Source organism: Pistacia vera, unplaced genomic scaffold (assembly GCF_008641045.1).
Source record: "Pistacia vera cultivar Batoury unplaced genomic scaffold, PisVer_v2 Contig289, whole genome shotgun sequence".
NCBI classification, from domain to species: domain Eukaryota; kingdom Viridiplantae; phylum Streptophyta; class Magnoliopsida; order Sapindales; family Anacardiaceae; genus Pistacia; species Pistacia vera.
In genome coordinates, this window is record NW_022196100.1 from 805,014 (window position 1) to 832,061 (window position 27,048).

The following is a 27,048-nucleotide window of genomic DNA, read 5'->3' on the forward strand; positions in this document are numbered from 1 at the left end:
TAGTTTTTCAAAATAATATCTACATGCGTAATATAAAGTCATTTTATGTCTTTAATATTTTTAATAAAATATGTTAACAAATTTGCTTTTTAAGGAGGTAAGTGACAAGTTTTGAAACGTGAAGGGAGGTGAAAGATAATTTCTCACACCTCTGGAGGTGTGAGAAACTGAATCTCAAACCTCAAGGGACAGGAAGGATATGAACCCATATTTTTATAAGCCAATAAGATACTAACCAAGACCTTAGTTGAAAATGATATTTATTTGATGTCAAAACAACGTAAAACACCAATTTAGGGTTTTGTTTAAAAATTTATAAAAAAAAAAAAAATAGATCAGTAAAAATCAAATTTATTCTCACTTGATTATTAACTAACTTGTTCAAAGAATTACCAACACACGTTGAGTCAAAGGGTCAAAAGTAATTTTACGGATATAACAATTTTGTGACATAAAATAGAGTAAACCAACCGTTATTGACAAAACTATTTTATTCTTATCAAGTATCAACGCCTTGAAAAAACAAAACAAAACAAAACAAATCCACCCATGTATTAATGCATGGCAACAAACCCATATTTTTAAAAAGCTTCTGGTTGCAAAAACCCACAAAAGTTGATAGAAAAATGCATACAAGAAATAGCACTGAGCACACTAGATGTACTAGATGAGTGTTTGACACAATCGATGTCGTACTAGACAACCATATAATTGAATATGTCGATAATTTCTACTTAATGATGAATATAATGTCCAAATGGGATAATTCGGTCCATTTAAGTGAAAGTACAACTCAAATATGATTATTTCAAGAGTCACCCATAATTTATAGTGATAATATAGATCATATTCAAGTTCTAGATAAGTGCATAGACAATTCTAAATATGAGATTGAAATTATTTTGAGACTATATAATAAAAGAGGGTAAATTAATTAAGCCCTATTTTATAAGCTTATTAATTTGATTAACATCAATTAAGTAGAGTAATATACCATCTAATTTCCATTTTTATTTGGAATTTTTCTCTCCTTTGTAATTGTAAATGAAATCTAAATTTTTAAAGTACTAACAAATATATTTCTTATTAAAATTATCACTTGTTTTTATAATTTATATCAAATGGGCCTTGGTCTTGGGCTAAGTTAACCACTTTATTTATGCAAATCGGCTGTAATTGGCCCAACAATATTGAGCCAAAAGCCCATGAAATTAGGCCTTTTCTAAACCCAAATTAACAGCATGGAGTTAAAAATTCTATCCGTCAATTGATCAATTCATTAAAACCTGAAAACAAAAATCGATAAATGAAATAAAAACTTCATTTATAACATACCAGCACTTGAAATTACTCTCATAAATTCCATCTCTACTTTTTGTCACATTTTTTGTGATATATAATATAGTTTGTTCAATGAATCATAGTATAAATTGGTCTACCTAACAATAGTGTTAGACTTAGTTATATAATTTGTTACAAGTTTCATGTTTAGTGTTATATATTTTATGACAATGTTGTCCGTTATTATTCAATGCACTATTTAATATGTTTTTGTGTTTCAAGTTTTATACATTATATGGAAAAATAAAAAATATTGTGTAACCGATACAACAAATCAATACATTCACGTCATGTATGAAATTTTTTTCTTTAACATCTATATTACAAAAAAAATATGAGTGTTAGTTTGAGAACGTCATTCTTTCATTCACCTTATAATCTTAACAATCAAAGCAAACTTTTTTGCTTTAACATTCTAAATTATTTGATTTAGAATGATCAATCGGATCTCTTAAAATAGGATTCAGAGTTACGATTAATTCTCAGTTTACATTATTGAACCACTCGAGAAACAACAAGAGTTCATATATTACATAATTTAATTCCCGTGCTCAAGCCACAACCAATATGAATTCAAATTTTTCTTCTTAAATCTTCCTAGAAAAGCTTTTATTCAGGACAAAAAAATATTGAATTTTTGCAATTATGGAGTCTAATTTTTGACAATGAAGGGAGTTGAAAAACAAGCAATTGTTAAATTAATATATGATATTGGCCTCTAACCTCATTTAATTTTTAGTGAAATTATGAGTAAAATACAAAGGAGTGAGTAGTTCCCATTGCTTTGGACAAACCCACCTAATCACGTGAAATTATTTATGGGGCCTATTGATTTGGTCTTACCTTATAATAAATCTATTTCAACTCATGACACCACCACCAATAATTCATAATATATATACTTTGATGACAGTTTTGCCCTTTATTTATTTTTAATTTATTAATGAATAAAAATGGTTCAATTTGAAAGTGAAACAAAGAGCATAGTTTCAATGTATGTATATAATAATACACGTTGATAGAAAGTTGTAGTCATTCAGATAATATAATACTAGATAATGTTTTCAAGGATTAGATTAAAAATAAATTATTTTTAAAAAGGATTTTAAAGCCCAGCTCCGGCCTTGGGGCCTTAATTGTGAACAAACTACAATATACCATATCTTATTTAAATTCTATTAAAAGCTCTTTCTATTGTGTATGAGACTATATAGTAAAAGAGGGTAACATAATTAAGCCCTATTTTATAAGCTTCTTTATTTTCTTTGCTACTTTCACAATGTGATTCTAAATTTGTTACATGAGATCCGTTGAGTTAGTTTATAAGTTAATTGGCTGGTTGATTGTAAAATGGCATTTACTATTTTACTTAGAATGATTATTAATTAATTTTGGGTTGCCTTTGTTTATTAAATAAATTACCATAATTTAATGCAATTAGTAACCAAGAGACCATCTAACTTCTATTTTTATTTGGATTTTCTTCTTTATTTGTAAATGAAAGAGAAATTTCCAAGTATTAACCCATTATAGTTATTTATATTTTTAGATAATTTAGATCAAATGGGCCTTGGTGTTGAGCTAAATTAACCATTTTATTTATGTAAGTGGGCTGTGGTGGGCTGTGGTCTGCCCAACACCTTTGGGCCATAAGCCGATGAAGTTAGGGCATTTTCAAAGTCAAATTAATATTATAATGTGGAGACCTAAGGCAGTATTATATTAAATAGTAGAATGATCAATACATAAACTGTTTACAAGGAAATAAAATAATAATAATAAGATGACTCAACCTTGAAATAATCAACTCACATTAAACGGTAGAAAAGTAAATGACTCTACCACACTATAGGACATGAAATTAACATCTCATACAAGTTTATTCACTAAAGAAAGATCTGCTGCGGCAGCTATTGCCAGAGTGACATCCTGAATTATTTATTTGGGGTTATGTCAAATGCTTGGTCTATAAGTGGACAAGAAAATTTCAACCAAGAGAGGAAATTGCAACATGACAAATAAGGTCACTGGGAGGCATCCAAGTAGCGAAATTGGAATGACAGTCCAATTCCATGAATGAGAAAGAAACGTGTAAAGGGTTGCACCAAATGCTACCATCATGCTTGCAATAGAAAAAAATAGAGTGATAAGGCCAATGACTAACTTATTTGGCAATGACACCAAAAAGTCGTCCTCTGAATAACGTGAAGTGAGGATTGCCAAGAACATCAACACTGAAGCCGTAGAAGAAAAGAGTGCAAGCGGATCTGATATGACAAAGACTATGAAAGCTATATCATGCAAGAAATTGGGTATCTCGTTATTGTTGTTGCCACCTAGTACGGTGAAAGCTGCTGTAAAAACTACAGTTATTATCAATGCGGCTACAACACTACATGATGCAGCAGTTCCCTTCATCCATTGTTCACCTTGTTTAACCAATTCCTTGTGTTCTTCTGTAAAGACTTCTCTAGGAGTTTTATTATTCTCATTTCGTTGCTCTTGAAGGGATGGATGGACATAACTTTCCACAGCCTAAAGATAAAACCTTAGCTAGCGTAAGCATGAACAGTAATAAATTTGATTCACAAACAAAAAATCTCTAATATTATAGAAGAACTAAATGTTATAAAAAAATTAGTAATGAGGCAAGAAAAAAATAAAGGAAACTTTAGAATTAGAATAAAAAATCATATATAGGCCAGATTTCCAAATCTCTTCCACATTCAATTATAAATTTATAATCCTATATGAGAAATGAAAGTACCGTAGTTTGATGTAAGATCAAGGCATGTAGAGGCAAGAATAAGATTCCAATAAAATAATCATTTGAAGTAATTGTTAAGATGATAAAATAAGTTGTATAATTTTCTTTTTTTCTTTTTTGCAGGTTGTATATTCACCTTGAACCATTGTAGCTCTCTCTGCATTTGCAATGCTGCACTAGAGATTTGACTTGAAGCTGCCAACTGTCCAGCCAAATGCAAAAGGTTGTCAGTTTTTCCACCGGTGTTGGCCGCTTTCCAGGTTGGTTGACGCACATTCCTTTCTTTTAAAATTTTAAAAATCTTTTCTTGGCGATGTAAAATTGCCATATGAAGTAGACCGGGACCATTATGTCCGTAGCGGTAGGCAAAAGCATAGAAATAAGCATTCAAAATTTCATTGACAATCTCGCAAATCCCAAGTTCTGCAGCTTCAAGAATTGGGAAATCGAAAGTTTGAAGGGCCTCTTTACGATTCCACGTAACTTTATTACCATGACACAATATTCTAACAATTTGAAGGGTTTGTATATGTGTCAACTTTATATCGCGAATGTTTTTGATGTCTAGGACTGCAATTGAACAACGCAAGTCAATGAAACAAGATAAAGAATTCCTTCAAGATACTCCATTTAATTAAGAGAATTGTTCAATGCCAATTACCTAGCAGCATGAGGACACGCCAGATCATTTGGTTCAAAGCACCTGTGTTTTAACAAATAAGTACTTTATAAATTGTTTTGGTTTGTAGGATAATCAATTTCAGAAAGACTAGATAAATAGATAGATAGGAGGTGTACAAACCAAATAAAGCATAGATTATTCGACGAATAGGTCCAAAATGTTTGGATTCTTTAAACTCGTCTAGACATTTAACTGCGTTTTCTATGTCCCCATTGTTACTTTCATTGGGAGGAACATATTCGTCTTGCAGAGGAATCCCTGCGGAGAAAGGCAACAACAATAAGCGCATGTGAATATAAGAGATGGGTTTGTTGGAGTGTATCTGAGTCTACAAGGCATGAGAATTAAATACAGAGGAAGAATGTTGTTACTAACAATCATAGATCAAGCGTCTCCACAACCCAAGGCGACTCCAACTCGCACTTTCAAAAGCCAGAGGCTTACCAGCTAATATTTGTAATATACTTTTTCGGTCTGAATTGTTTTCAAGAGCTAACTTTGGATATCGCTTCCATAAATCTAACGCTATACCTGTAAATGGAGTAGAGATGAAAACGAATTAATATTCAAAATAACTATCCAACCATTTTTAATTGATAAAATTCTAAAATTAAAAACTATTTAAATCAATTGATTTTACTCTAATTTGGTAATTATGTTGTATCCTAGCTTGTCCAATAGCTCTCCTTATTTTTCCTTATTTTATTTTTCTTTTTTTGGTAAGACATTATATAAATAATATAATCTCTTCTATACAGATTTTGAGATTTTATATTTAATTATTCCACTAATTATGTGATGTAATACATAGATCAAACATTAGTTTTTGGCAAAAATTATTACACTTTTTTTAATCAATAATACTATATTTACAAAGAAATCTTACAAAGATTAGGTAGCAAAAAATCAATGAAAGAGTGAAACAAAAAGTCAAACTCATTAAATTCACTCTTCCATTCATTTTTTACCATATCACTTTGTATGAAGATCTTTGTAAAATTTATTTGTAAATGTAGTATTACTCTTTTTTAATATAGAATTTAACATGTTTGTTATACAATAAGCCTAAATCAATGACATCTTTCTTTTTCATATATATATATGTCAAAGTCTTTAAAAAAAAAATAAAAAAAAAATCTCATTCTTTTAACCTAAGAACATAGAAAAAATTAGACAAATATAAAAGATTACACTTATATTTGTCTTTTTATCTCTTGTTTTGGTTTTTGTTTTTGTTTTTGTTTTTTTTTTTTTTTTTTTTTTTTTTTTTTTTTTTGTTTTTTGCTATTTCGTTATGTGTTGGGCTTTTGACACATTTATATTGTCATTGGTTATTATATTTTTTAATGTCTTTACTTTTACATTATATAATAAAATATATTTACATTTACACTTTTAAAGTTAAATTAATGGTTTTATACCATCAAGTGTCATATTTTTGTTTTAATAAACTTGTGTCTCTTTTTAGTTGTTTTTATAACACGTGTCTTCATTTTAATTTTCTCCTTTTCTGACATCTCCACATTGTAACTCATCTATGCTGTATGGTCCGGATAAATTCTTGATTCCATGTTGCTAATATTAATCACAAATTAAATTGACTAAATAAAAATCTATATCAAGTAATAATCATAATTTTTTTGTGAGGTAAGACTAATTATATATGTCCCTTATCATTTCTTTATTTTTTAAAATAAAAATAAAAATAAAAAGTTCTAAGTGATAGTTTAACGTTATCTAACCATATCAAAAACTAGAAATTACTTTACACTTACCATAGTTACCGGAACGGATCAGATATTCAATAAGTTCAACACTCTTATTGTCATCCAAACGTGCTGTTGTTTTTGACAGAGAGATATTGAATTATTCCCTTGTGCCCACATTCTGCTGCTATATGAATTGGAAGATAACCTTGGGTTCCTTATGTTTGGAAATTCTGGGTGCCTAAGGGCATAAGCTTTTACAGCCTTTATTGCCATAAGCAGCAGCTTGGTATAACGGATTCGCCATCCCCTTTCAAGTTTTGAAGTTCTTTTCACTGATCTCGAATGCAAGTCTTTATAAGCCAAGTGGGGGCACCTGATATATTAATATGTGAAAAATGGTATCCCAAATTCTGAAACAGTTTCAGTCAAGGCCCCAGGAGTGTCTCTCTACCAATCTTGTAAAAGTATCCAATTACGCTTTTGTACAGCCTTGTAATGGCTTGAACGAACATTAACATCTATTCGCCCGGTCGTTTTGTTCTCTGGCAATTCCAAATAATGTAGATTGAAAATATTATGTAAAGGACTTTAAAATTTATTAGAAATCATGAAATTCAATTTATCCGAGTCACATACCTTTCCCTTCCAAAACTGACTGTTCACTTTCAGTTTTCTCAATAGATCATCTTGCTTCGTTCCTCTAGTGGTTGCCTCTCCTTTTACTAATTGAGTATGGATGGTTGAACACTATCAGCTCTGACACTTCCGTTTACCATTAGTTCCAAATTGTACACATGAGAAAAAAATATGATGTATAAGTACTATCTATATCGTTTTTTACTTACCTTCCCTTTCAATACTATTAGCACTCTTGTGACTTTTTCCGTTCACTATTAATTTCAAATATATTATGTACACATGATAATAAGTATGAGGTAGAAGTTATGTATCTAGTATCTATGGATTTATATATTAGTTATTGAAGGATCTAATGAATACTATGCAACATATCACTTAATAAGATATGTGCCTTTTACGTACCTTGTGTGTTCCAAATTCATGAGCATTCTTTTTGCATTCCAATTTCGCGGTTTCTTTATTGGAATCAACTTCCCATCGTCTCAGTGATTTTGACTCTGGAGTTGGAAGATTGAACAGGATCCATCTATACTTCTTTTGCCTTTATCAAAAGGATAAATATGGTGACAATCAATATAAGATTCCAGACTCACGAGAAAATGAGAGTGATAAGTTGAGGGTTTTCTGGGGCCTAGTCAAGATAGAGGTGGATATATAAGCGAAAGTGTTTAATAAAAAGAAAAGAAAAAGTGTTTAATAGTGGATAAATTTTACAAAATTAATTAAGTGTGAGTCACGGCGTCCTCACTGAAGTGGACCCTAATTTGCAAGATTGGTCTAAGTTAATCGTAAGAATTTAACAACTTTATGTATGAAGGGTTTAATTTTGCTGAAATTACCGATGAGCTGCACAGAAATTTTCAAAAGAGAAAATGTTAGTGATGGAAAAGCTTATCATGTACAGTGATTAATTAATTAAAGGCTATGTTGAGGGCAGAATTACTTTTGGAATGGATCATGAGTTAGGTAAGACTATTAGTGTGACATAACTTTAATTAATAAATTATCTGACCAAAAAAAATTTAATTAATTAAAGCAAATATACTATGTTGAGGGGCTAAATCCTTTACTTTTGGAATGGATCTATGAGTTAGGTAAAGACTATTAGTGGTGACATAACTTTAATTAATAAATTATCTGACCATAAAAAAATTTAATTAATTAAAGCAATATAATATCAAGAATGTGTGCTGGTGGAATTTTAATTTAATTAAAATTACATATTTGGTCCTACGCTTTTTATTAAAATGTAATTTTAATAACTAGGTAACTGTTGAGTAGTTATATTATCCTATGGGCAGTTGTCTTTGATGGAAAGAGAATTGCATATATAATGGGAGTGGTTACAGGTCCCATTAACATAATTTTTAACTCAAAAACCATCACACTGAAATTGGAGTTAATGGAAGACTCTGTAAAACTTTAAGGAGACAGAAGCGTGAATTCAAAATTGATACAAAAGAAGTTCTACAACAATTGCTATTGCAGGAGATTAGTATTACACTGATTTACTTCCGTTGCATTTAATAAATGTGTATAAACATGTATATGAATAGTTAATGATGACTTTATACATGTTATTAATGTGAATGTGATTTTACATTATTGATTTAACATGTGGTATTAGAGCCCGTTTATGATCTCTGTCTGGCATGATTGTTGTAGTGTATAATATATATGTATATAGTACTGTAAAAATGTGATTACAATGCTTGTTGATTTGTGATGTATACTGGAATTTTTGAAATGCAAATTTGGAGTATATTGCATGAAAATTGTGACATTTTTATATTAAAATCTGTAACTGTAAATAGGGCATAACTTTCAATATAAAGCATATCTATTTTCGTTTTTGGTATCATTGGAATTCTTGTTGAAAAATCTTTCTAACGATATATTGTTTGCCAAAAACGAAGTTTGGATTGCAAAGCTATGGTGGTTTAAAATTTTGGGAGAAATCGTTGTTTGGGCAATTTCAATCGCCGTTTATGGTGCTGATTTGGGACGGTAATAGCATGTCGACTACCATCGGCATAGGCCATAAGTCCACACTCACTTTCCTCTCTTAAACGTGGAAAATTTGGCAGTGAAATATTACAAAAATTGGGTTTGGAATTTGTAGAAACTGTGTCAAGATGACTAGGTCAAACTAGGTCCACGAGTCAAATCGACCCAGGTCAAACTTGAAAAGATTAGGATTTGAAGGAGGATTCGAGAGAGATAGTTCTGCGAGTGTTTCAGCTGAAATTTCTGGAAAATTGTATTGAATGAAGACTGAAGTTTAGTGAGTACAGTGATTGACACTTAACTACACTTTACAAACACACAAAACAACGACATATAGTCCTTACTAGACTTCTTTACTGAAAAACGACACCGTTGGGGAGCAGCCTTATAATTTTATGGCTAACATCCCCCCTCAAGCTAGATTGGGTTTCCAGTCTTAGCTTGTTACAATTATAAAAAATTACACACACACACACACACAAAAAAAAAAAATCCAGCAGATTCTTACAATACCACAAATAAGATGAGAAGTGGCATTAACAGTCTTTAACACTCTTGAGACATGTCTTCATCATTCTAACTTTCAACTTTTGATTAGTAGCTGAAAAATCTAATCAATTCAACAGAGGAAAAACTGCACTGTTGCTTCTCTCAACATTAACAATGGCATAGAATAGAGAAACTTATTAGAGAACTGATTTTTAGTGCCCATCTCACTGATCTTGACCCCCCATAGCTATGTAAACATTTTCTATAATTATTGAAAAAGAAAAAAAAACCCTTTTAATACCGAAAATAACCCTCTAAGCTTAATTGAGTTTATTTTCCTCAATTTCAAACTTAATTAGGTTTTTTTTGTTTTACACTCTTTTTCCCAAATCAAACTTAATTAGGTTTTTTCTTTACACTTTTCTTTTCCTAATTTTCTAATTTCAACTTATTTTCTCTTCTTCAGATCTAGATTCATTCCGTTGTGTTTTACATAGTTTTAGTTTTATATTTTCATCAAACAAACAAATACTTAAAATAAAACAAAAGGTTTCAATGATTATGAAAATGTAGGATTAGGTTATGAAAAATTAGGTTTAAAGTTTACGTAAGATTCAATGTTAAAAATTAAAACAAAAATATAAAATAAAGTATGAGTGTATTTAGAATTTATGATGTTATTTCTAGTAATTAAACTTAAGGTTAAATTTATTAAAACAAAAAATAAATTTAAAGATAGGGGTGAATATCAATTAAGTGGGGACTAAAAATCACTTCCGACCCTTTTAATATGCCAAAAATTAGCAAATGCTACAATTATGAGACAAGTCCATAGATTATATCCAGAAGTGGACTACAATGGCCATCAAAGCTATGGAAATGGCCTTCAAAGTTTGTTTGCAGACCCAAATTTAAGAGGAAAGGAAAATTGCAAGCAATTTTGTAATATCTGGCAGTAGCTCTATGGCAACATTAGAAGAGTGAAAACCAGTATCTGAGATTAACCTGGAAATTCCAACAACATGCATGCAACTTCTGGGAAGCTAGGAGTTTTGTATGTATCAGACCAGTCTAAATCTACTTTAGTTAAAATCAATTTAAGACCTTTTAATTATCAAATTATTAAAACTACATTTTCAAAGTAATTAAGCCTTAATTAAGACCATCTTATGGACACTATATATGTTTAAACAAATTTCATGAATCATTCCAAGAAATTTCCTTGCAACCTTCTAAGTAATTTCAGCAAGAAATTTTCTTTTAAATATTTTGGTAAAATAAATAACATTAATATTTATTAATCTAAAATTTGGTGTATTGAAAATTTGTTATGTTTGTGAATTATAATGAATTGAATTAAATTTTTAAAATGGAATCCTTATGTTTGTGAATATCCTTATTAATTTTTTAGGATTTGTTTAATAAATATGCAACCGGGATTTGCACTCAGTGGAGCTGTACATTTGTGGAATTTAAAAGGCTGGGCCTCAGAGTGAAGCGTGATATGTTGGTCTTTATGCTTATCCGTTTGGAATTAAGTTACTCTTGGTCATTGTCTTTAAGCTAAATTTCAAATTTCACCCTCTCTCTCTTGCTTTTTTAATTTAACGACTCCAATTTTTAATTAATTAATTAAATTATTGTAAATATTTTTAAATAGGAAGTTGATAGGAAATTTTCGTTAAAAGAATAAAACAAGTTTTAAAATACTAATAGAAGAACAATTCAATATACTTGACGAAGACTTACAAATTAGGGGTCCACTTTCAATGAAGACAACGTCGCTCACACTTAATTAATTTTTCAAGAAATATTTGATCTACCTAATACTTTATATTACTTCAATTAATTAAGTTCATGTCACCTCTCATCTTCTTTATCAATCTCTTTCCCATTAACTTTCTACGATAATATACTTAATTGTAGGGGAATAATACTTTGGGTACTAATGGATGAGTACTAATATGTGTAGTAACTAAAGCATAGTACCCGTACTATACGCATAGTATGGGTACTATGCTTTAGTTAGTACACATATTAGTATTCATCCATTAGTACCCATAGCATCACTCATTGTAGGGCGGTGGAATTCCATATGGACTATCTTCTAGCAAGAATATTAAATATGTGCATTATTGTTGGTTGGTGCGTTATTTAGAAAGTAAGATATGTTTCCACCATCCAAAAAATAATAATATTAAACTTGTGCAAAACAAAACTAAATGTTATTGATTATTGTAATTTCTAATTATGTTATTAATTATCATAATTTTATTTTATTTTAGTTTCCAAATATTCTTTTCCGTATGTGTTAAAGTTTGATTTGCTACTAAATTTTCCTAACAAATATAAGAGGTCATTTTTTTTTTTTTTTCCCAAAATCAATCATGTTATTTACAGTTTTATGAACAGACCAAAATTATTTTATTCCATTATTTTTAATTGAGTGGTTCCCACACTAAAATTGTAAAAGATTATAGCGCCTAGCTTCTTCTATGTTGAATTCAATTTTCAGGATTATTCTTAGAGAAAAAGTAACCAATAAACCCCATTTAGTACCAGAATTAACTCTTTAAGTTTAATTGGGTTTATTTTCCTCAATTTGAAATTTAATTAGGTTTTTCGTTTATACCATTTTCTTATATAAAATTTAATTAGGATTTTTCTTTACATTTTTTTCCCCACTTTCCTAATTTCAACTTATTTTCTTTTCAAATTTATGCTGTTATGTTTTCTATAATTTTAGTTTTATATTTTCATCAAACAAACAAATACTTAAAACAAAACAAACGGTTTCAATGATTATGAAAATTTAGGGTTAGGGTTTGTTATGCATGAAAATATAGGGCTGACGCAAGACTCAGTCAGCACAAAAAAGTCAGAGCATAAAGGTAGGCTCGCAGCCAGTCAGAGGCAGCCATGTCATACAGTGATAGGGGCGACATGCTCGTGTCAAGACAGTGGGTGCACGTCAGACCAGCCAGGAGCTATAGCAATTCCACGTGTCCAATCCCTGCACCAAATCACGTAAATCACTCCAGAAGGTGGGAATGGGACATAAAGAAGGATTTGCACGGATAATCTCACCAACTCACAGATTTAGTAATCATAACCTTAATCCATCCCACTATAAATTGAGAGCTCCTCTCTCATTTAAGGGATTAGCTACCCTCTCTAAAGAGAAAATAGCATTCTCTCTCTTGTATAATCATTTGTAAGTCAGTCCGCCGAACGCGACCTGACTGCTATCATTAATACAAAATCAGTGGATGTAGGATTTGCTTCCTTAGCATCCGAACCACTTTAAACGCTGTTCTCCATTGCATTTACTCTCATTCTCACATTCACGTGTGTCTTTTGGGCCCGCTCAGCATTTCACATGTGCGTTTGGTTTATGTCAAAATCACGCATCAACAGTTTGGCGCTAGAAGGAAGGCCCTAATTTAGTATTCGTCCTTCATCAAGAGAATCTCTAACTGACTGGTCCTACAATAGCAAATGGCCCGCCGACTTGAACCTAAGCGAACCAACCAGGGTGTTGAGGAGATCCCCCAAGTACAGGAGGACACCTCTCCTGAGGTACCTTCGGTTTCGTAGGATGTCTTGGGGGATATCCTGTCGAGTTCACTACTTGACCCTGCCATCAGAAGCTACCTGGAGAGGTTCAATAATACTTTCCAGACGGTCAACCGAAGGTTAGACTGTTTGAACCGGGGCGTGCCACCCGAATCAAATTAGGCGGTGCAACCGCAAAAAACGTCTGCAAGTCGCGTGAAAGCGTGACAAAAGCCAATAGCCCGTGCCGCGAGCACTGCAGCGCTCCGAAGTAAAGGTAAGCAAGTGGCGAAAAATGGGTCTAAGGGCTCCAAAGGGCAGGCGAACACCGATCATGCCCCGAGTAGAATACCCGTGGCGTTAAGACTCAGTGAAAAGTCAGAAGCCGAGCCGTCCCATGCCACGTTGCATGGAAACCCCTATAAAAGTGCTAGGCAGGGCGATTCTCATCACCGCCAAAGAAGCAATCCTGATCATAGTCATGCGGGAGGTTCCCACACTCTGACTATGAGCCTCAAATTGAGGAGCTGCATCGAGCTCTAGACTAGCTAAGAGCTCAGCAAAATGAGCAGGAGCAGGTCGCGTCAGCGTCCTTCTTTTCTCCGACAGTGTTAGCTGATAATCCGTAAATTATACAGTTTTTATTTGATCTTTTTGTCGGATTTCAGGTACTTTCTAGTGCATTTTTACCTGAATTGGTGCTTAATTCTTTACTTTTCGTGTTTCAAGTTAAAATGGACTTTTTGAGCGAATAAAGACAAAATTGGATAGTTTTGACTCAGAATTGAGNTGGGTTGTTAATGTAAACTAGTTTAGTTTACATGGGCCCTTGAATAATATTGATTATTCAAAGGGTAGCATATTAAATTCGTGGGGTCCCTTTATAAAATAAGATTTTATTGGGCTTGGAAGTGAAAAATAAATAATTGCAAAATTGCCCAAGTATATATAAATGCAAAAGGTTGCATTTTTGTTCATAACACACATTGTTCACTCAAAGCAAAACCAAAACTCTCTCTAAAAGCCACGACCACTCTCTAAACCTCTCAAGGTGGTGTTAAAGTGTGGAGGTCTCATTACTTTGAGGCTGATCTTCATCAATCCAAAGCAAAGGAGTAGGTATAATCTCTTTTCCAAGCTTTGTTTGAAAACCGGTTTTTTGAATCCAATTTTTTTTATGCTTTCTTCTCCATTTCCACCACTCTTCATGCATGCATGCTGATCTTTCAACCACCTGATCCCCAAAGGAATGATCTTGCTTCCAGTCATGTTGGGTGACTTTGACGAAATGACCAAGGTAACTGAGTTCTTGGTAGTGGATTGCCCATATGCTTTTAATGGTATCCTGGGGCGACCTCTGCTGAGAAACTTCAAGGCAGTCACTTCGATATACCATATGAAGATGAAGTTCCCCACCCCGACGGGGATAGGGGAAGTTAGCGGATCTCAGTGCGTATCTCGAGACTGTTATGTGAAAGCAGTTCAAATGGCATGCAAAAGGAAAGGCATCTCACGCGGCATTCCCCGACAGGCAATGGCGATCAGTCGAATCGAGCCACAGTCTAGCCCAACCAAGGATAATATGGATCCTTGTATTCAGGAATGCCCTTCTAGTGGGCCAGTTGAGGATCTGTCTGAAGTATCGGTTGACCAAAGCGAGCCGAGCAGAGTGTTAAGGATTGGGAGCAATCTCAACCCCTAGCTCGCCACCGAACTGACCGGCTTCCTCAAAGAAAATATCAATGTGCTTGCATGGTCGCATGCAGACATGGTCGGGATCAGCCCGGATATTATTTGCCATGCACTGAACATCGACAGTGAAGCCAAGCCGGTTCGCCAAAAGAGAAAAGCGATGGATCCAGAGTGATATGCTGCTTTAAAACTTGAGGTAGATAACCTCCTTCGAAATGGATTCATCCGAGAAGCGCTCTATTCGACCTAGGTTGCCAACCCGGTTCTAGTAAAGAAGTCTAACGGCAAATGGCGAACCTGCGTCGACTTCACTGACCTCAACAAGACATGCCCAAAAGATAGTTTTCCCCTTCCCAGGATCGACCAGCTCGTGGATGCCACCTCAGGGCATGAGCTGTTGACTTTTATGGACGCGTACTTGGGATACAATCAAATTTTGATGTACGCACCGGACGAAGAGCAGACATCCTTTGTTACAGATCGGGGGTTGTATTGCTACAGAGTTATGCCCTTCGGCCTCAAGAATGCTGGCGCAATCTACCAGCGGTTGGTTAACCGAATGTTCTCCGAACATATCAGAAAATTAATGGTGGTCTATATAGATAACATGCTGGTCAAATCCCATGTCGTTTCATATCACATAGCGCATCTCGCTGAGATGTTCGATATCCTCCGACAATACAGAATGAAGCTAAACCCCCTTAAGTGCTCATTCGAAGTATCCTCAGGAAAATTCCTAGGATACATGGTTAACCAACGGGGAATAGAGATCAACCCCGAGAAAATCCAAGCTCTCCTCGACATGAAAAGCCCGACCAACAAAATCTAGGTCATGAACCTTAATAAGTGAATAGCTGCGCTAAGTCGCTTCATATCGAGGGCAACAGATCGCTGCTTGCCATTCTTCAATGTTCTAAGGCCAATAAAAAGTTTGAGTGGACTCCCGAGTGTGAACAGGCATTCCAGAGTATTAAAGAACACCTCGGGAAGCCATCTCTCCTGTCCAAGCCTCTCCCGCAAGAGATCCTCCTCCTGTATATGTTCGTCTCTCAGTTCGCGGTCAGTGCAGCCTTAATCTGGGAAGAGGATAGGGTCCAATGGCCAGTGTATTATGCGAGCAAGCGTCTGTTAGATGCCGAGATGCGGTATCCAGAAATGGAACGATTAGCTTATTGTTGATTGCTTCCAGAAAGTTGTGACCTTACTTCCACGCCTATACGATCCATGTAATGACTAACTACCCGCTCAAGTAGGTCCTCCAGAAACCGGAGGCGTCGGGTAAATTACTTAAATGGGCCATGGAATTAAGTCAGTTCGATCTGAAATACAGACCGAAATCAACTATTAAAGGGCAGGCTGTTGCTGACTTTATATCAGAATTCTCATATCATCCGACGAATGATTCGGAGCAACAGCCCAGCAAAGTCATTCAGGAAACTGCCTAGAATCTGTCGACCTAGAGCCTCTACGTCGATGGATCATCGAATAGAAAGAAGGTCAGGGCAGGTCTTCTTCTTTTGATTCCCGAAGGGGCTCGCATTCACGGCATTCTCCGATTTAGTTTTAAGGCAACCAATAATGAGGCCGAGTATGAAGCTTTGCTCGCTAGACTACGGTTGGCCAAAGAAATAGGTGCAGCCGCGATCAGTATCCACAGCAATTCCATGCTGGTCGTTAACCAAATTTTGGGAGAGTACCAAGCTAAGGAAGAAAATATGATCAGCTATCTGAAGAAAGCTAAGGCTGCACTCGAGCCATTCAAGCACTTCATGATCATGCAGATTCCTAGAGATAGCAACTCTGTGGCAGATGCCTTGGCAAGGATAGTCTCGTCATTGGACTCAGATGCACTGGAAAGCATTCCTATTCGATTCATCGAAACGCCCAGTATCAGCCCGAACAAACAGGCCGTGAATATAACTGAATCGGATCCTTGGATGACCCCTATCATTTAGTATCTCAGGGACGGGACCTTGCCTGACGACAAGGTCGAGGCAAGGACTCCTCGAACAAGATCTGCTCGTTATACCCTTATCGGAGACCAATTATACAGGCGAGGGTTCAATGCCCCTCTCCTCCGATGTGTAATTAGCGAAGAGGCAGATTACATCATGAGGGAGATACATGAAGGGATTTGCAGTAATCACACCACCGCACGATCTCTCGCCAACAAAGTTGTTCGTTAAGGGTACTATTGGCCCCTAATCCAAGAAGACACCTACAATTTTGTCAAAAAGTGTGACAAGTGCCAGCGGTTCGCGAACATACTGCGAGCTCCTTCCCACCAGCTGATAACCATCACCAGCCCTTGGCCGTTCTCCATGTGGAGAATCGATCTCATCGGCCCCATGCCAGTTGGTAAAGGGGGAGTAAAGCATACTGTGGTCGCAATGGATTACTTTACCAAGTGGGTCAAAGCAGAACCATTAGCCGCGATCACGACCAAAAAGCTCAAGGATTTCATCTTTAAGAACATTGTGTGCCGCTATGGGATTCCTTACACTCTTATCTCGGACAATGGTAAACAATTCGACAACGAGGAATTCAAGCAATTTTGTGACAAGCTAGGTATTCATAAAAAATTTGCCTCAGTCGCAAGGCCGCAAGCAAATGGTCAAGTTAAAGTTGTCAACAAAACCATCAAGCACACTCTGAAGGCAAAACTTGGTGCAGCCAAGGGAAATTGGGCCGATGACCTCCCCGAAGTTCTATAGGCATATAGGACAACTCTGAGAACCTCTACCTCAGAAACCCCTTTTTCGCTAGCATATGGCTGTGAAGCAATGATCCCTGTGGAAGTCGGAACCGATTCATTTTGGAGGGACCTATACAGCAAAACCAACAATGAAGCGCTTATGTGCGCAAGTCTGGACCTAGTTGAAGAATATCGTAGCAAGACTCAACTAAGAATAACAACTATTAGCAATGCGCGAAGAGGTTCTTCGACTCTAAGGTTAGGAGAAGAGACTTCCAGGTCGGCGACCTTGTTTTGAAGGAAGTTCTTCTCGGTATAGGAAACCAAGCACGGGAGTTTTAGGACCGAACTGGGAAGGTCCATAACGCATCGTCAAAGTGATAAGACTGGGGACTTATCATCTCAAAAGGCTGAATGGTTCCGAAGTACCCTGAGCTTGGAATGTTGAGCATCTCTGACCATATTACCAGTAATTCCGAACTTAGTTTTTCCTTGTAAAGATTTTATTTTTCGTAATCTTTGTAAATGTAAATAACAAGTGTATTATCCTGTTCTTTTGTTATAAATCCTCGCATGTAATCTTGTTCGTATAGACGTATTATAATTGTGTTCGTAGAGACTTGTTCTAATGGTAAACGGTTAGAATGCAATCTCGAAGGGTACAGAAATTATAAATGTTCTAGAGATCAAGAAAGATGCATTTCGTTAATAAGTACAGTGAACAAGACAAGACCCCAAAAACAAATTACAATTATCGGTCCGACTCTCGACTCTTGGAGGACTGACCTCATCATCTCAGGGTTGGTCGCCATCCGCTTGGTCGGCTGCAGGTTCCTCAGAGGCATGTCCCAAAGCATCTCCTTGATCAAATCCTCGGGCGGCCTCGCGCTGCTTCGTCATCATCGTGTCGCGCAATGGAAATGAGAGTTTCCCGCCAATCCTTTAGGAGGTCGGACATATCAATCTACAGATTCTTCGGCCGCAAGGCATAGATGGACTCGATTGCCCATTCAACAACCTTTGTCTCAATCTCCTCTGCTTGGTTCTGAATTTCTTCGGTCAGCGAAGTAACTTTTCCCTAACTTGCTTGGAGTTCAGCCTCGAGAGCCTGCTTTTGCTTCTCGGAGACCTCCCTCTCTTGCTCTGCTCGTAAAGCCTACTGAGAGGTCGTTTTGAGCTCCTGATCTTTCTCGCCGACTTCCTTGGAGAGCCTAGCTATAGTTCTCTGGAGTTCCTTTATCTCCTCCCCGTGCTTCTCAAGCTTGGCCTTTTGAAAATCCACTGCACAAAGAGCCGCATCCCGTTCGTTCAGGTACCGGACCACCGATTTCGTGGATAGCCTCTTTTCTGCTTCAGTGGCTTCTAGGTCCCGTTTGAGCTTCGCATTCTCTTCCTTTAGTGCGACCTCTCCCGCAGTAGCTCCCAGTCGAACCTTTTGCAGGGATAATTGCATGGAGAGCAGAGCCTGCGAACAAAAAGAATGTCAGTTTCCTACCAAGAACAAAAGGGCAGTCCTTGCTGAGGACAATTCGTTTTACCTTGCCTATGTGCTGGATTGATGTGGACATCAGGTCCACGTGGTCGAAACCCACGAACTCTTCAAACACTTCCGCGAGTTCGCTTTTTAGCAAGGCGAAAACCGCCGGCTGCAAATGATCTGGCAGTTGTCCTATTAAGTCTAGCATTGGAGTGTCCTTGCCGGTGCCCCCGACCTCTATTCAGTTCCTGCAGCCCTGCTTTGCCCTGTTCGAGACCCTCCTGAAGCAGCGGGAATGCTTGGCTGCGACCTCCAGGGCTGAATGCCCAGATCTTCTGGTTCAGACTCTGATTCTTCAACCCGAATTTGTCTCCTCTTTCTGGGTCGCTAAGCCGTTGTCTTTTGCTTCGGGAAAGCAACCGAAGGCTGGGAAGCGCCTGTAGGTCGAATCGGGGCGCCCGTCGAAGGTTGGGGAGCTTCAACAGGATGCCCAGAGCCTGATGTTGCCCTTTCGACCGAGGGACCACTACGAGGAGCTTCGGTGGTCCTAGCGGTCCTCACCCGAGGGAAAGAAAACTGCCTTCGTCATGGCGACCCTGGCATCTTCGGAGGCATAGTTGCTGCATATGAACGTCGTTAGAAAAAAATAGTTCATTGCACAATCAAAAAGGATCTAGTTAAACACAACTTACTCGATGGAGGCTCTAAGGTCGCGTCTACATTGTAGAAGTCGTACCTCCACAGATTCGCAGTTGTCATGAGCTGTTTTGCATCGCGACTCACTTTTGGTAAGACACCAAAGGCTACGATTTTGTCTGGATCCGCGAGCAACTCCAAACTGGTTGTTTTGCTAACTGCCAGAAATAAACAATTCATTAGTAAGAAAAACAAAGTCAATGAGCTCGTTAAGGTAAAAGAACCTACTCGAGTCTTGGAAGCGGCAAAGGTCGTTGTAACGAAAGAAGAAAAACTTCATTTCATAGGGCCCCGCGTTGCTAGGGTAACTGTGTATCCCCGCTGCGATAGTAGGTCGCCTGGACAAGTAGTAGGAGTCCTTGTCCTTGCTCTTTTTTAGGATCTACGAGTAACCAAGTTCTACTGCGGTTAGCTCTCCTAACCCGTTCTAGCGACATGCGATGTACATGGCAACTACAATCATGTACGCGTTCGGCGTAAGTTACATTGGTGCGATCCCAAAATGATCCAGGACCGACCTGACAAAAGGGTGGAAAGGGATCAGCCCCCCAACCTTGAAGATTTCCTCGGAGATCGTGGCCAACCCACTTGGCGGATGCCGGGCTGTGCGCGTCCCATCACGGAAGACATCCGCGCGGATACCGTATTGGTCTATCACTCTATCGAGCTCATCCTCAGTAAGTACCGAGTAGATCTCTTAGGTGGAACTCGTAGGAATATCCTGCGTAGACGAACTGGTCCCTTCCTCGGATCTGGTCGTTGAGGGGTCCATCCTACTGCAGTCTGCAAAAGCGACAAGCAGGGAATCTTTTTAGCCCTTGTACACTATTTCGTAAGGTGACATAGAGGAAAGCAGATGCTTCTCCTCCTAAATCCCAGAAAAACCCTAACAGAACGATTCGAGCCGCCATTCATGGCTCGAACCCAACAAGAACATTTCGTCTCCGATCAACTACCGGAAACCCAATCATTTATCAACTACTCGGAGTAAGAAATAAAAACAGAAAATGATTCTTAACTCTCGGAATATGAAGACGGATCCTTCTACTTTGAATATCAGGTACGCGCTGGCTTGGAAGGCAAAGAATCCAAGTTTGCGAAAGTCTCTTGCTCTCTCTTAAAAGATGTGTGGTGACATTGCCTGAAACGAACCTGGGTTTTATAGCAAAAGAACCGGCGTTTGGTTTTCCTGAAATCAAATGATGTTTGGGCAGAAAAATGTACCTCACCATTGATCGCGACCACGTGTCGCAGATCGACTAGGAGGGGTGACCGTCACACTCCAAGAAAACCCAATTGTCGTCCTTCTCCGTTGAAAAACCCAAACGACGGCACGATTCTCCTGCCGCATTAAATGAGCCCCAATCTGCATTCAATGCTCTGATAAGAGTATATCGTTTCAGCATGTCACGCATTTAATGCGCATAGCTGACATTAATTATGCACAGGACACGTTTGTCAGAGTAGAAGACGCTTCATTAAATATATCCATTATGAAAACGCAATAGGTAACGTCTGAAGAGGTCGTTACGTAGAACACTCTTTGTCTGGCTAGTCACGAGGCAACATGACTCCTCGATTCTACCTCATTGGTCGCTAAACAACATGACTCGACGAGTATTCAGCTTTGAAACAACCCAATCCCTTGTGCAGAGAATTCCAAGTATAATCGGGTCGTAAACTTCATAAAATCGTAATCAAAAGCACTGATATGGTCTGAGATCAGGTCGTTCATCTTTAAGCGAAGACTGTATCAGATCGCATGCACAAAAACGTAGTCATGACCTTTTCTCATACAGGTTGGGATCACCAAAGTTTCCTCAAAGGCATCTTGTCACGGCATGAATTATAGTTTCCAAGGTTCGATCCTCGCACCTTAAAAACTAGGGGACTTCTGTTATGCCTAAAAATATAGGGCTGACGCAAGACTCAGTCAGCATAAAAAAGTCAGAGCATAGGTAGGCCCGTAGTCAGTCAGAGGTAGCCATGTCATACAATGATAGGGGCGGCATTCTCGTGTCAGGACAGTGGGTGCGTGTCAGACCAGCCATGAGCTATAGTAATTCCACGTGTCCAATCCCTGCACCAAATAACGTAAATCACTCCAAAAGGTGGGCAATGAGACATAAAGAAGGATTTGCACGGATAATCTCACCAACTCACAGATTTAGTAATCATAACCTTAATCCATCCCACTATAAATTGAGAGCTCCTCTCTCATTTAAGGGATTAGCTACTCTCTCTAAAGAGAAAATAGCATTATCTCTCTTGTATAATCATTTGTAAGTTAGTCCGCTGAACGCGACCTAACCGCTATCATTAATACAAAATCAGTGGATGTAGGATTTGTTTCCTTAGCATCCGAACCACTTTAAACGCTGTTCTCCATTGCATTTACTCTCATTCTCACATTCACGTGTGTCTTCTAGGCCCGCTCAGCATTTCACACATGCGTTTGGTTGGTGTCAAAATCACGCATCAACAGGGTTCATATAAGATTTAATGTTAAAAATTAAAACAAAAATATAAAATAAGTTTCTAGTAATCTAAATTACGGTTTAATTTTGTCAAAACAAAAAAAATGAAAAATAGGGGATAATAATTAATTAGGTAGAGGCTAAAAATCACTTCCCAACTTATTAATATACGCAAAAATTAGTCCGTGCTACAATTATGAAACAAGCTCTTAAACTATATGTAGAATGCATAAACTATATCGAGGCATGAAACGCTAGGTGTCGTAAAGCCAATAGAATCGGTTGATGACGTAGGTTTGTTTAGTAGGATCGACACGTTTTTAAAACTTAATTGGGTTTTTTTTTTTTTTTTTTTTTTTTTTTTTTAGCTATTCTCACTGCCTGTGTTTGAAGTCTACATGACACATGAATAGGATTTGAGAGACGGCTAGTAACTTACGGCATGTGATTGGAGTGGGGTGGGAATGTTGTGGAAGTGAGAATAACTCCTCTAAATTAGGATTTGTTTAATAAGTCTACAACCAAGATTTGCACTCACCTCAACTCTACAATTTTGGAATGAATAATATTATGTGCACTAACCAATGTGTACTAATCCAAGTACTAACATTGAAAATTTGACATTCCCAAAAAAAAATTTCAATATTAGTACTTGGATTAGTACACATTGGTTAGTGCATATAGCATTACTCTTCTGGAATTTAGAAGGCTGGGTCTTTATGCTTATCCCTTTGGAATTGAATTTTTTTTGGTCCTTGTCTTAGCCTAAATTCCAAATTCACCCCCTCTTTGCTTTTTAAATTTAACCACCATTTTTTTTTATATAAATATTATATTTTATAATACAAGTTGATAGGAAATTTTAATTAAGGTTGAAAGTTTTTCACTTAGCCAAGTTGATTAAACTATGGGTAATTTGTTAAACTCGTTCAATTATGTGCTTATGAGTTGGCTCTTCATTATCAACACAAACAAACATCCGTGGCATCAAATAAAATACGCAAAGCAAATTTAATGGTTCAGCAACCTGCTACATCCATGGGACCTAGTCTAGACGAAGTTAATTCATGTGATAGACATTTATATTTCAATTACAAGCCAAGTTTAAACATCAATTATAAAACACTCATTGTTATGAAAACACTTCAAACTTCACCCTTGGTTGAATTTCGAACTACCAAAACTAGCTCACTTTCAAAACACTGCTCAATGAGCTCCTCTCAAGGTTCAACACCAAAGACGTACTTCAGCTCCAAAAAGCTTGAACTTTCCAAAAATTCTTCAACAAGGAACAAACATTTCAGTCATGAACAAACAAAGTATAACAAAGATATTTGTAAGCCTACCAAAGCATATAAAACCTAATTAAAAAAACAAAGGAAACCTCAACTTTAGAGGTAATTCAAACTTAAATAAAATGTATTGTTGAAGACGATATAAAGAAACTTGCATACCAATGCAAGTTGATGGGAAATTTCATTAACACAATTTTAAAATATTGAAAGAGAACAATTCAATATAAAATATATTGTATTATGTAGATTTAGTATTTCTTAATGAAACAATATATTGAATTAATACATCAATGCAATTTGTAAGCTAAAATTTTATGGTGACTATATGTACGGAAACTAATTGCAGAATCATCCCAAGAAATTTCCTTGCAACTTATAAGTAATTTCAGCCAACATTAATTTGAAGAGTCACTAAATTATTTATAAGGGAACTATTTGTGAAAATTAATAGTTATAAAATTTTATCATTAAAGATATTTTTTAATGAATAAAATATGAATTTTATTTCTGTTGATGCGAGATTCTAACACCAACTAATCGGACATGTGCGAACGTTGATTGGTCAAGAAACACACGTGATTATGGATAGAGAATGGGAAATAAATGCAATAGAGCTTTTTAAAGTGGTTCGGATGCTAAGGTAGCAAGTCTACGTCCACTATTTGTATTAGTATTGGGGTCAAGCGCAATAGCGGACTGACTTACAAATGATTAGGAAAAGTAAATACAAAGTTTTTCAGAGAGAGTTAAGTGTAAAATGGCCGAATCCCTTAATGAAGGGGTCTTCTTCTTTTATAACGAGATGAATGCAGTGTATCATAGTTAATCATCATAAATCCATGGTGTGGTGAATGTTCAGGACCTAATCGGCTTTACGTCCCATGCCCATTCCCAAGCTAATTTCACGATTTGGAGCAGGAAAACGGAACATGGGAGTTCCATAGCATTTGGCAGACTGACGTGCGCTTACCTTCGACGGGAGCAGGTCACCCTTCATCAGTGACTCCCCACGTCAGCCTTGATTTCCCAGGCATAACAGAAGTCCCTAGTTTTAAGGTTGAGGATCGAACCTTGGAAACTAAGTCATGCCGCGATGGAGGTTGGAAATTTCGACCTGAATGGAAAGAAGCTGGGAGGGGCGTTTGCGAACACGACCCCACATAATCTTTGCTAAAGACCTGACAATCATCATCCTAGCACCTGGATTCATCGGAAGTTCCTCACATGCCTTAGGGTTGGAGATTCAATGAACCTGTTTCCACTGTCAGGCGCTTGCACGTGTTAAAGCGTCTGGCAGGCACCATAAATGGTTTGTGCTGGACCCGTGCGGTTTTGACAGCATTAATTGTACACGACATTTGAAATAGATGACCCTCATCACAACATTGAATGCGACGTGGGGCGGCCATTTAATCGGAGAGAGAGAGACGGCTATCGTTGTGTTTGAGTCCGAGGTGGTAACCGCGGTTCGCAGTCCATAAAAGCCCAAAATTTTTCAAGATGATGTAGCCACAGAAATCACCCTTCTCTACTCGACTGCGACAAAATCTTTGCAAACCGAAGCTCTTCTTTTCTCCGATTGCATCTCTTCGATCTCCCAAACAAGATCCGTCTCTTGGTCACACGCCTCCATAAGTTAAGGTCTTTTCTTAACTTCCCCCTTTTTTTTTCTTTTTTTTTTTTTTTTTTTTTGGTTGGTTGTGGCAATGGCGTTGGGTCTTGGTGTTTCAGCAGAGACGTGACGCTATCGTCGTATGTCAGCTCTGGGATGGCGGCTCAAATTAACATGTACGGTTTAAGGAATTCGTCCCATGCCGGCGCACGGGAAAACATGCGCTGACTAAAAGACCTTTGTCGCGTGTTGCAGACTCGGAATGGAACCGTCAACGTCCAGACCTGAGAGAAGGAACCAGCTGTCCTGCGCAGGATGGTCCCGCGAAGCAGTCCCTTGGATGGTCTTCTCGATTCTCACCCGAGAGAGTTTGATAGGATAAAAAGGCAGTTCGACTCCGTCGTCAGGGTGTTCTCGACAACACCCTCGTCAGTCGGAATCCTTCCGCTGGCCTAGCTGCGATCATCCGAAAGAGATCTTCAGAGTGGAGGGATGAGTCCTTCCACCTTTCATAGGTCATCTTTGATCACTCGGATTACGCACGATGCAGTGACGCCAAACGCGTATGCATCGCGTCGGGGGCTTGTATATCGCGTTGCCGCGAGAGTGGCTTGGGCGAACCAACGGCGGTGGAGTTCGGCATCGCCTATTATCTTAAAAAGAGTAAGGACAAGGATTCGTATTACTTGTCCTGGCGACCTACCATCGCCGAAGGGATACATAGCTATCCCAGCAACGCGGGGGCCTACGAGACAAAGTTCTTCTTTTTCTGCTATGACAGCTACTACCGCTTTCAGAAACCAAGTAGGTTCTTCTTCGCTAGGTTCATTGTCTGTTCGCTTGCTTAATTATAACGACCTGCCTTTTTTTTTTTGTAGTTAACAAGACGACCAGCCAAGACCTGCTCGATGACCCGAACAGGCTTGTGTCTTTTAGAGTCCTTTTCGAGGAAAGTCAGGATGCAAGGAAGCTCGTGACGACCGCAAACTTGCAGAAGTACGGTTTCATTAGTAACAACGCGTCTTTGGAGCCTCCAGAAGGTAAGTTACACTGATTCCCTTCTGGTCGCAGATTAACTTGTCTAGTTACTAATGTACTTGCATGCAGCGAGCATGCCTCCGAAAGAGTCCAAGCAACCCCGGCGAGCACCGTTCATCTTACCTCGATCGAGGAGAGAAAGGGTAGCTGAAACTGCTCGCCCGATGACAGCACAACCGGCGCGAACAGCCGTGCCTTCCCATCTACAGCCCGAGCAAGAGACGACCAGGATGGAACATGTCGCCCAGCCACCACCTGCTCGCCCGAGGCGGAAGGCTCCGGCCCAGAGGTCAAAGAAGAGGAAGCAGATTCAGGTCGACGAATCAGAGACCGAATATGAGGAAGAGCCCTTAAGGTCGTGACAGGACTCAAGAAGGAGGTCGGGCAAGGAACCCGCAGGCGAGGCGATTGCTGCAGACAAGGCGAAGGACGCACCAGTGCTGGACTCGTTAGGGAGCCTGCCCGAATACCTGCAACCGATAGTCTATTCTCTGCTGGAGTGTGGGCTATCGGAGTCATATGATGAGTTCGCTAATACGGGTGATGACCTAATGACCATGTCGTTCCAGCATCTAAGCAAGGTAAACGAACTGCTCTTAAAGTTTGTCCGCCGTTTTCATTCTAATTCACTTCTTGCTCGCAGGCTTTGCTTGCGATGAGGATGTCCATGGAGAAGACTCGGTTGGGGGCCGCTAAGGGGGCAAGCGATCTAAAGGAGGAGGTCGCGAAGCTCAAACAGAGCCTGGAGACCGTCAAAGCAGAAAGAACGCAAGCATTCGAAGCGGCGAACAGGTACCTGAACCAAAAGGATGCCACTTTGTGAACAGTGGACTTCCAAAAGGCAGAGCTTGAACGACGTGCAAAGGAAGTAAAGAAG

General features: G+C 37.8%; 1 protein-coding gene across 1 annotated transcript; it reads right to left on the reverse strand.

Moving 5' to 3' along the window:
- Positions 1-3,294: 3,294 nt before the first annotated feature.
- On the reverse strand, positions 3,295-6,803 carry LOC116134521. The gene is made up of 6 exons (XM_031420214.1): positions 6,758-6,803; positions 5,166-5,321; positions 4,911-5,048; positions 4,770-4,811; positions 4,245-4,678; positions 3,295-3,876 (listed from the first exon to the last, which is right to left on the reverse strand). Exons 1-6 carry the CDS (start codon positions 6,801-6,803, stop codon positions 3,295-3,297), a joined length of 1,398 nt encoding a protein of 465 aa, XP_031276074.1.
- Positions 6,804-27,048: the final 20,245 nt, after the last annotated feature.

Excerpts from the sequence above, each read along its gene's own strand:
- LOC116134521 (XM_031420214.1), bottom strand. The coding sequence starts at position 6,803 with ATGGCGAATCCGTTATACCAAGCTGCTGCTTATGGCAATAAAGGCT. Across the intron at positions 5,322-6,757 it reads TGCTTATGGCAATAAAGGCT|GTATAGCGTTAGATTTATGG; the intron begins GTAAAAGCTTAT and ends CTCCATTTACAG. Across the intron at positions 4,812-4,910 it reads AATAATCTATGCTTTATTTG|GTGCTTTGAACCAAATGATC; the intron begins GTTTGTACACCT and ends GTTAAAACACAG.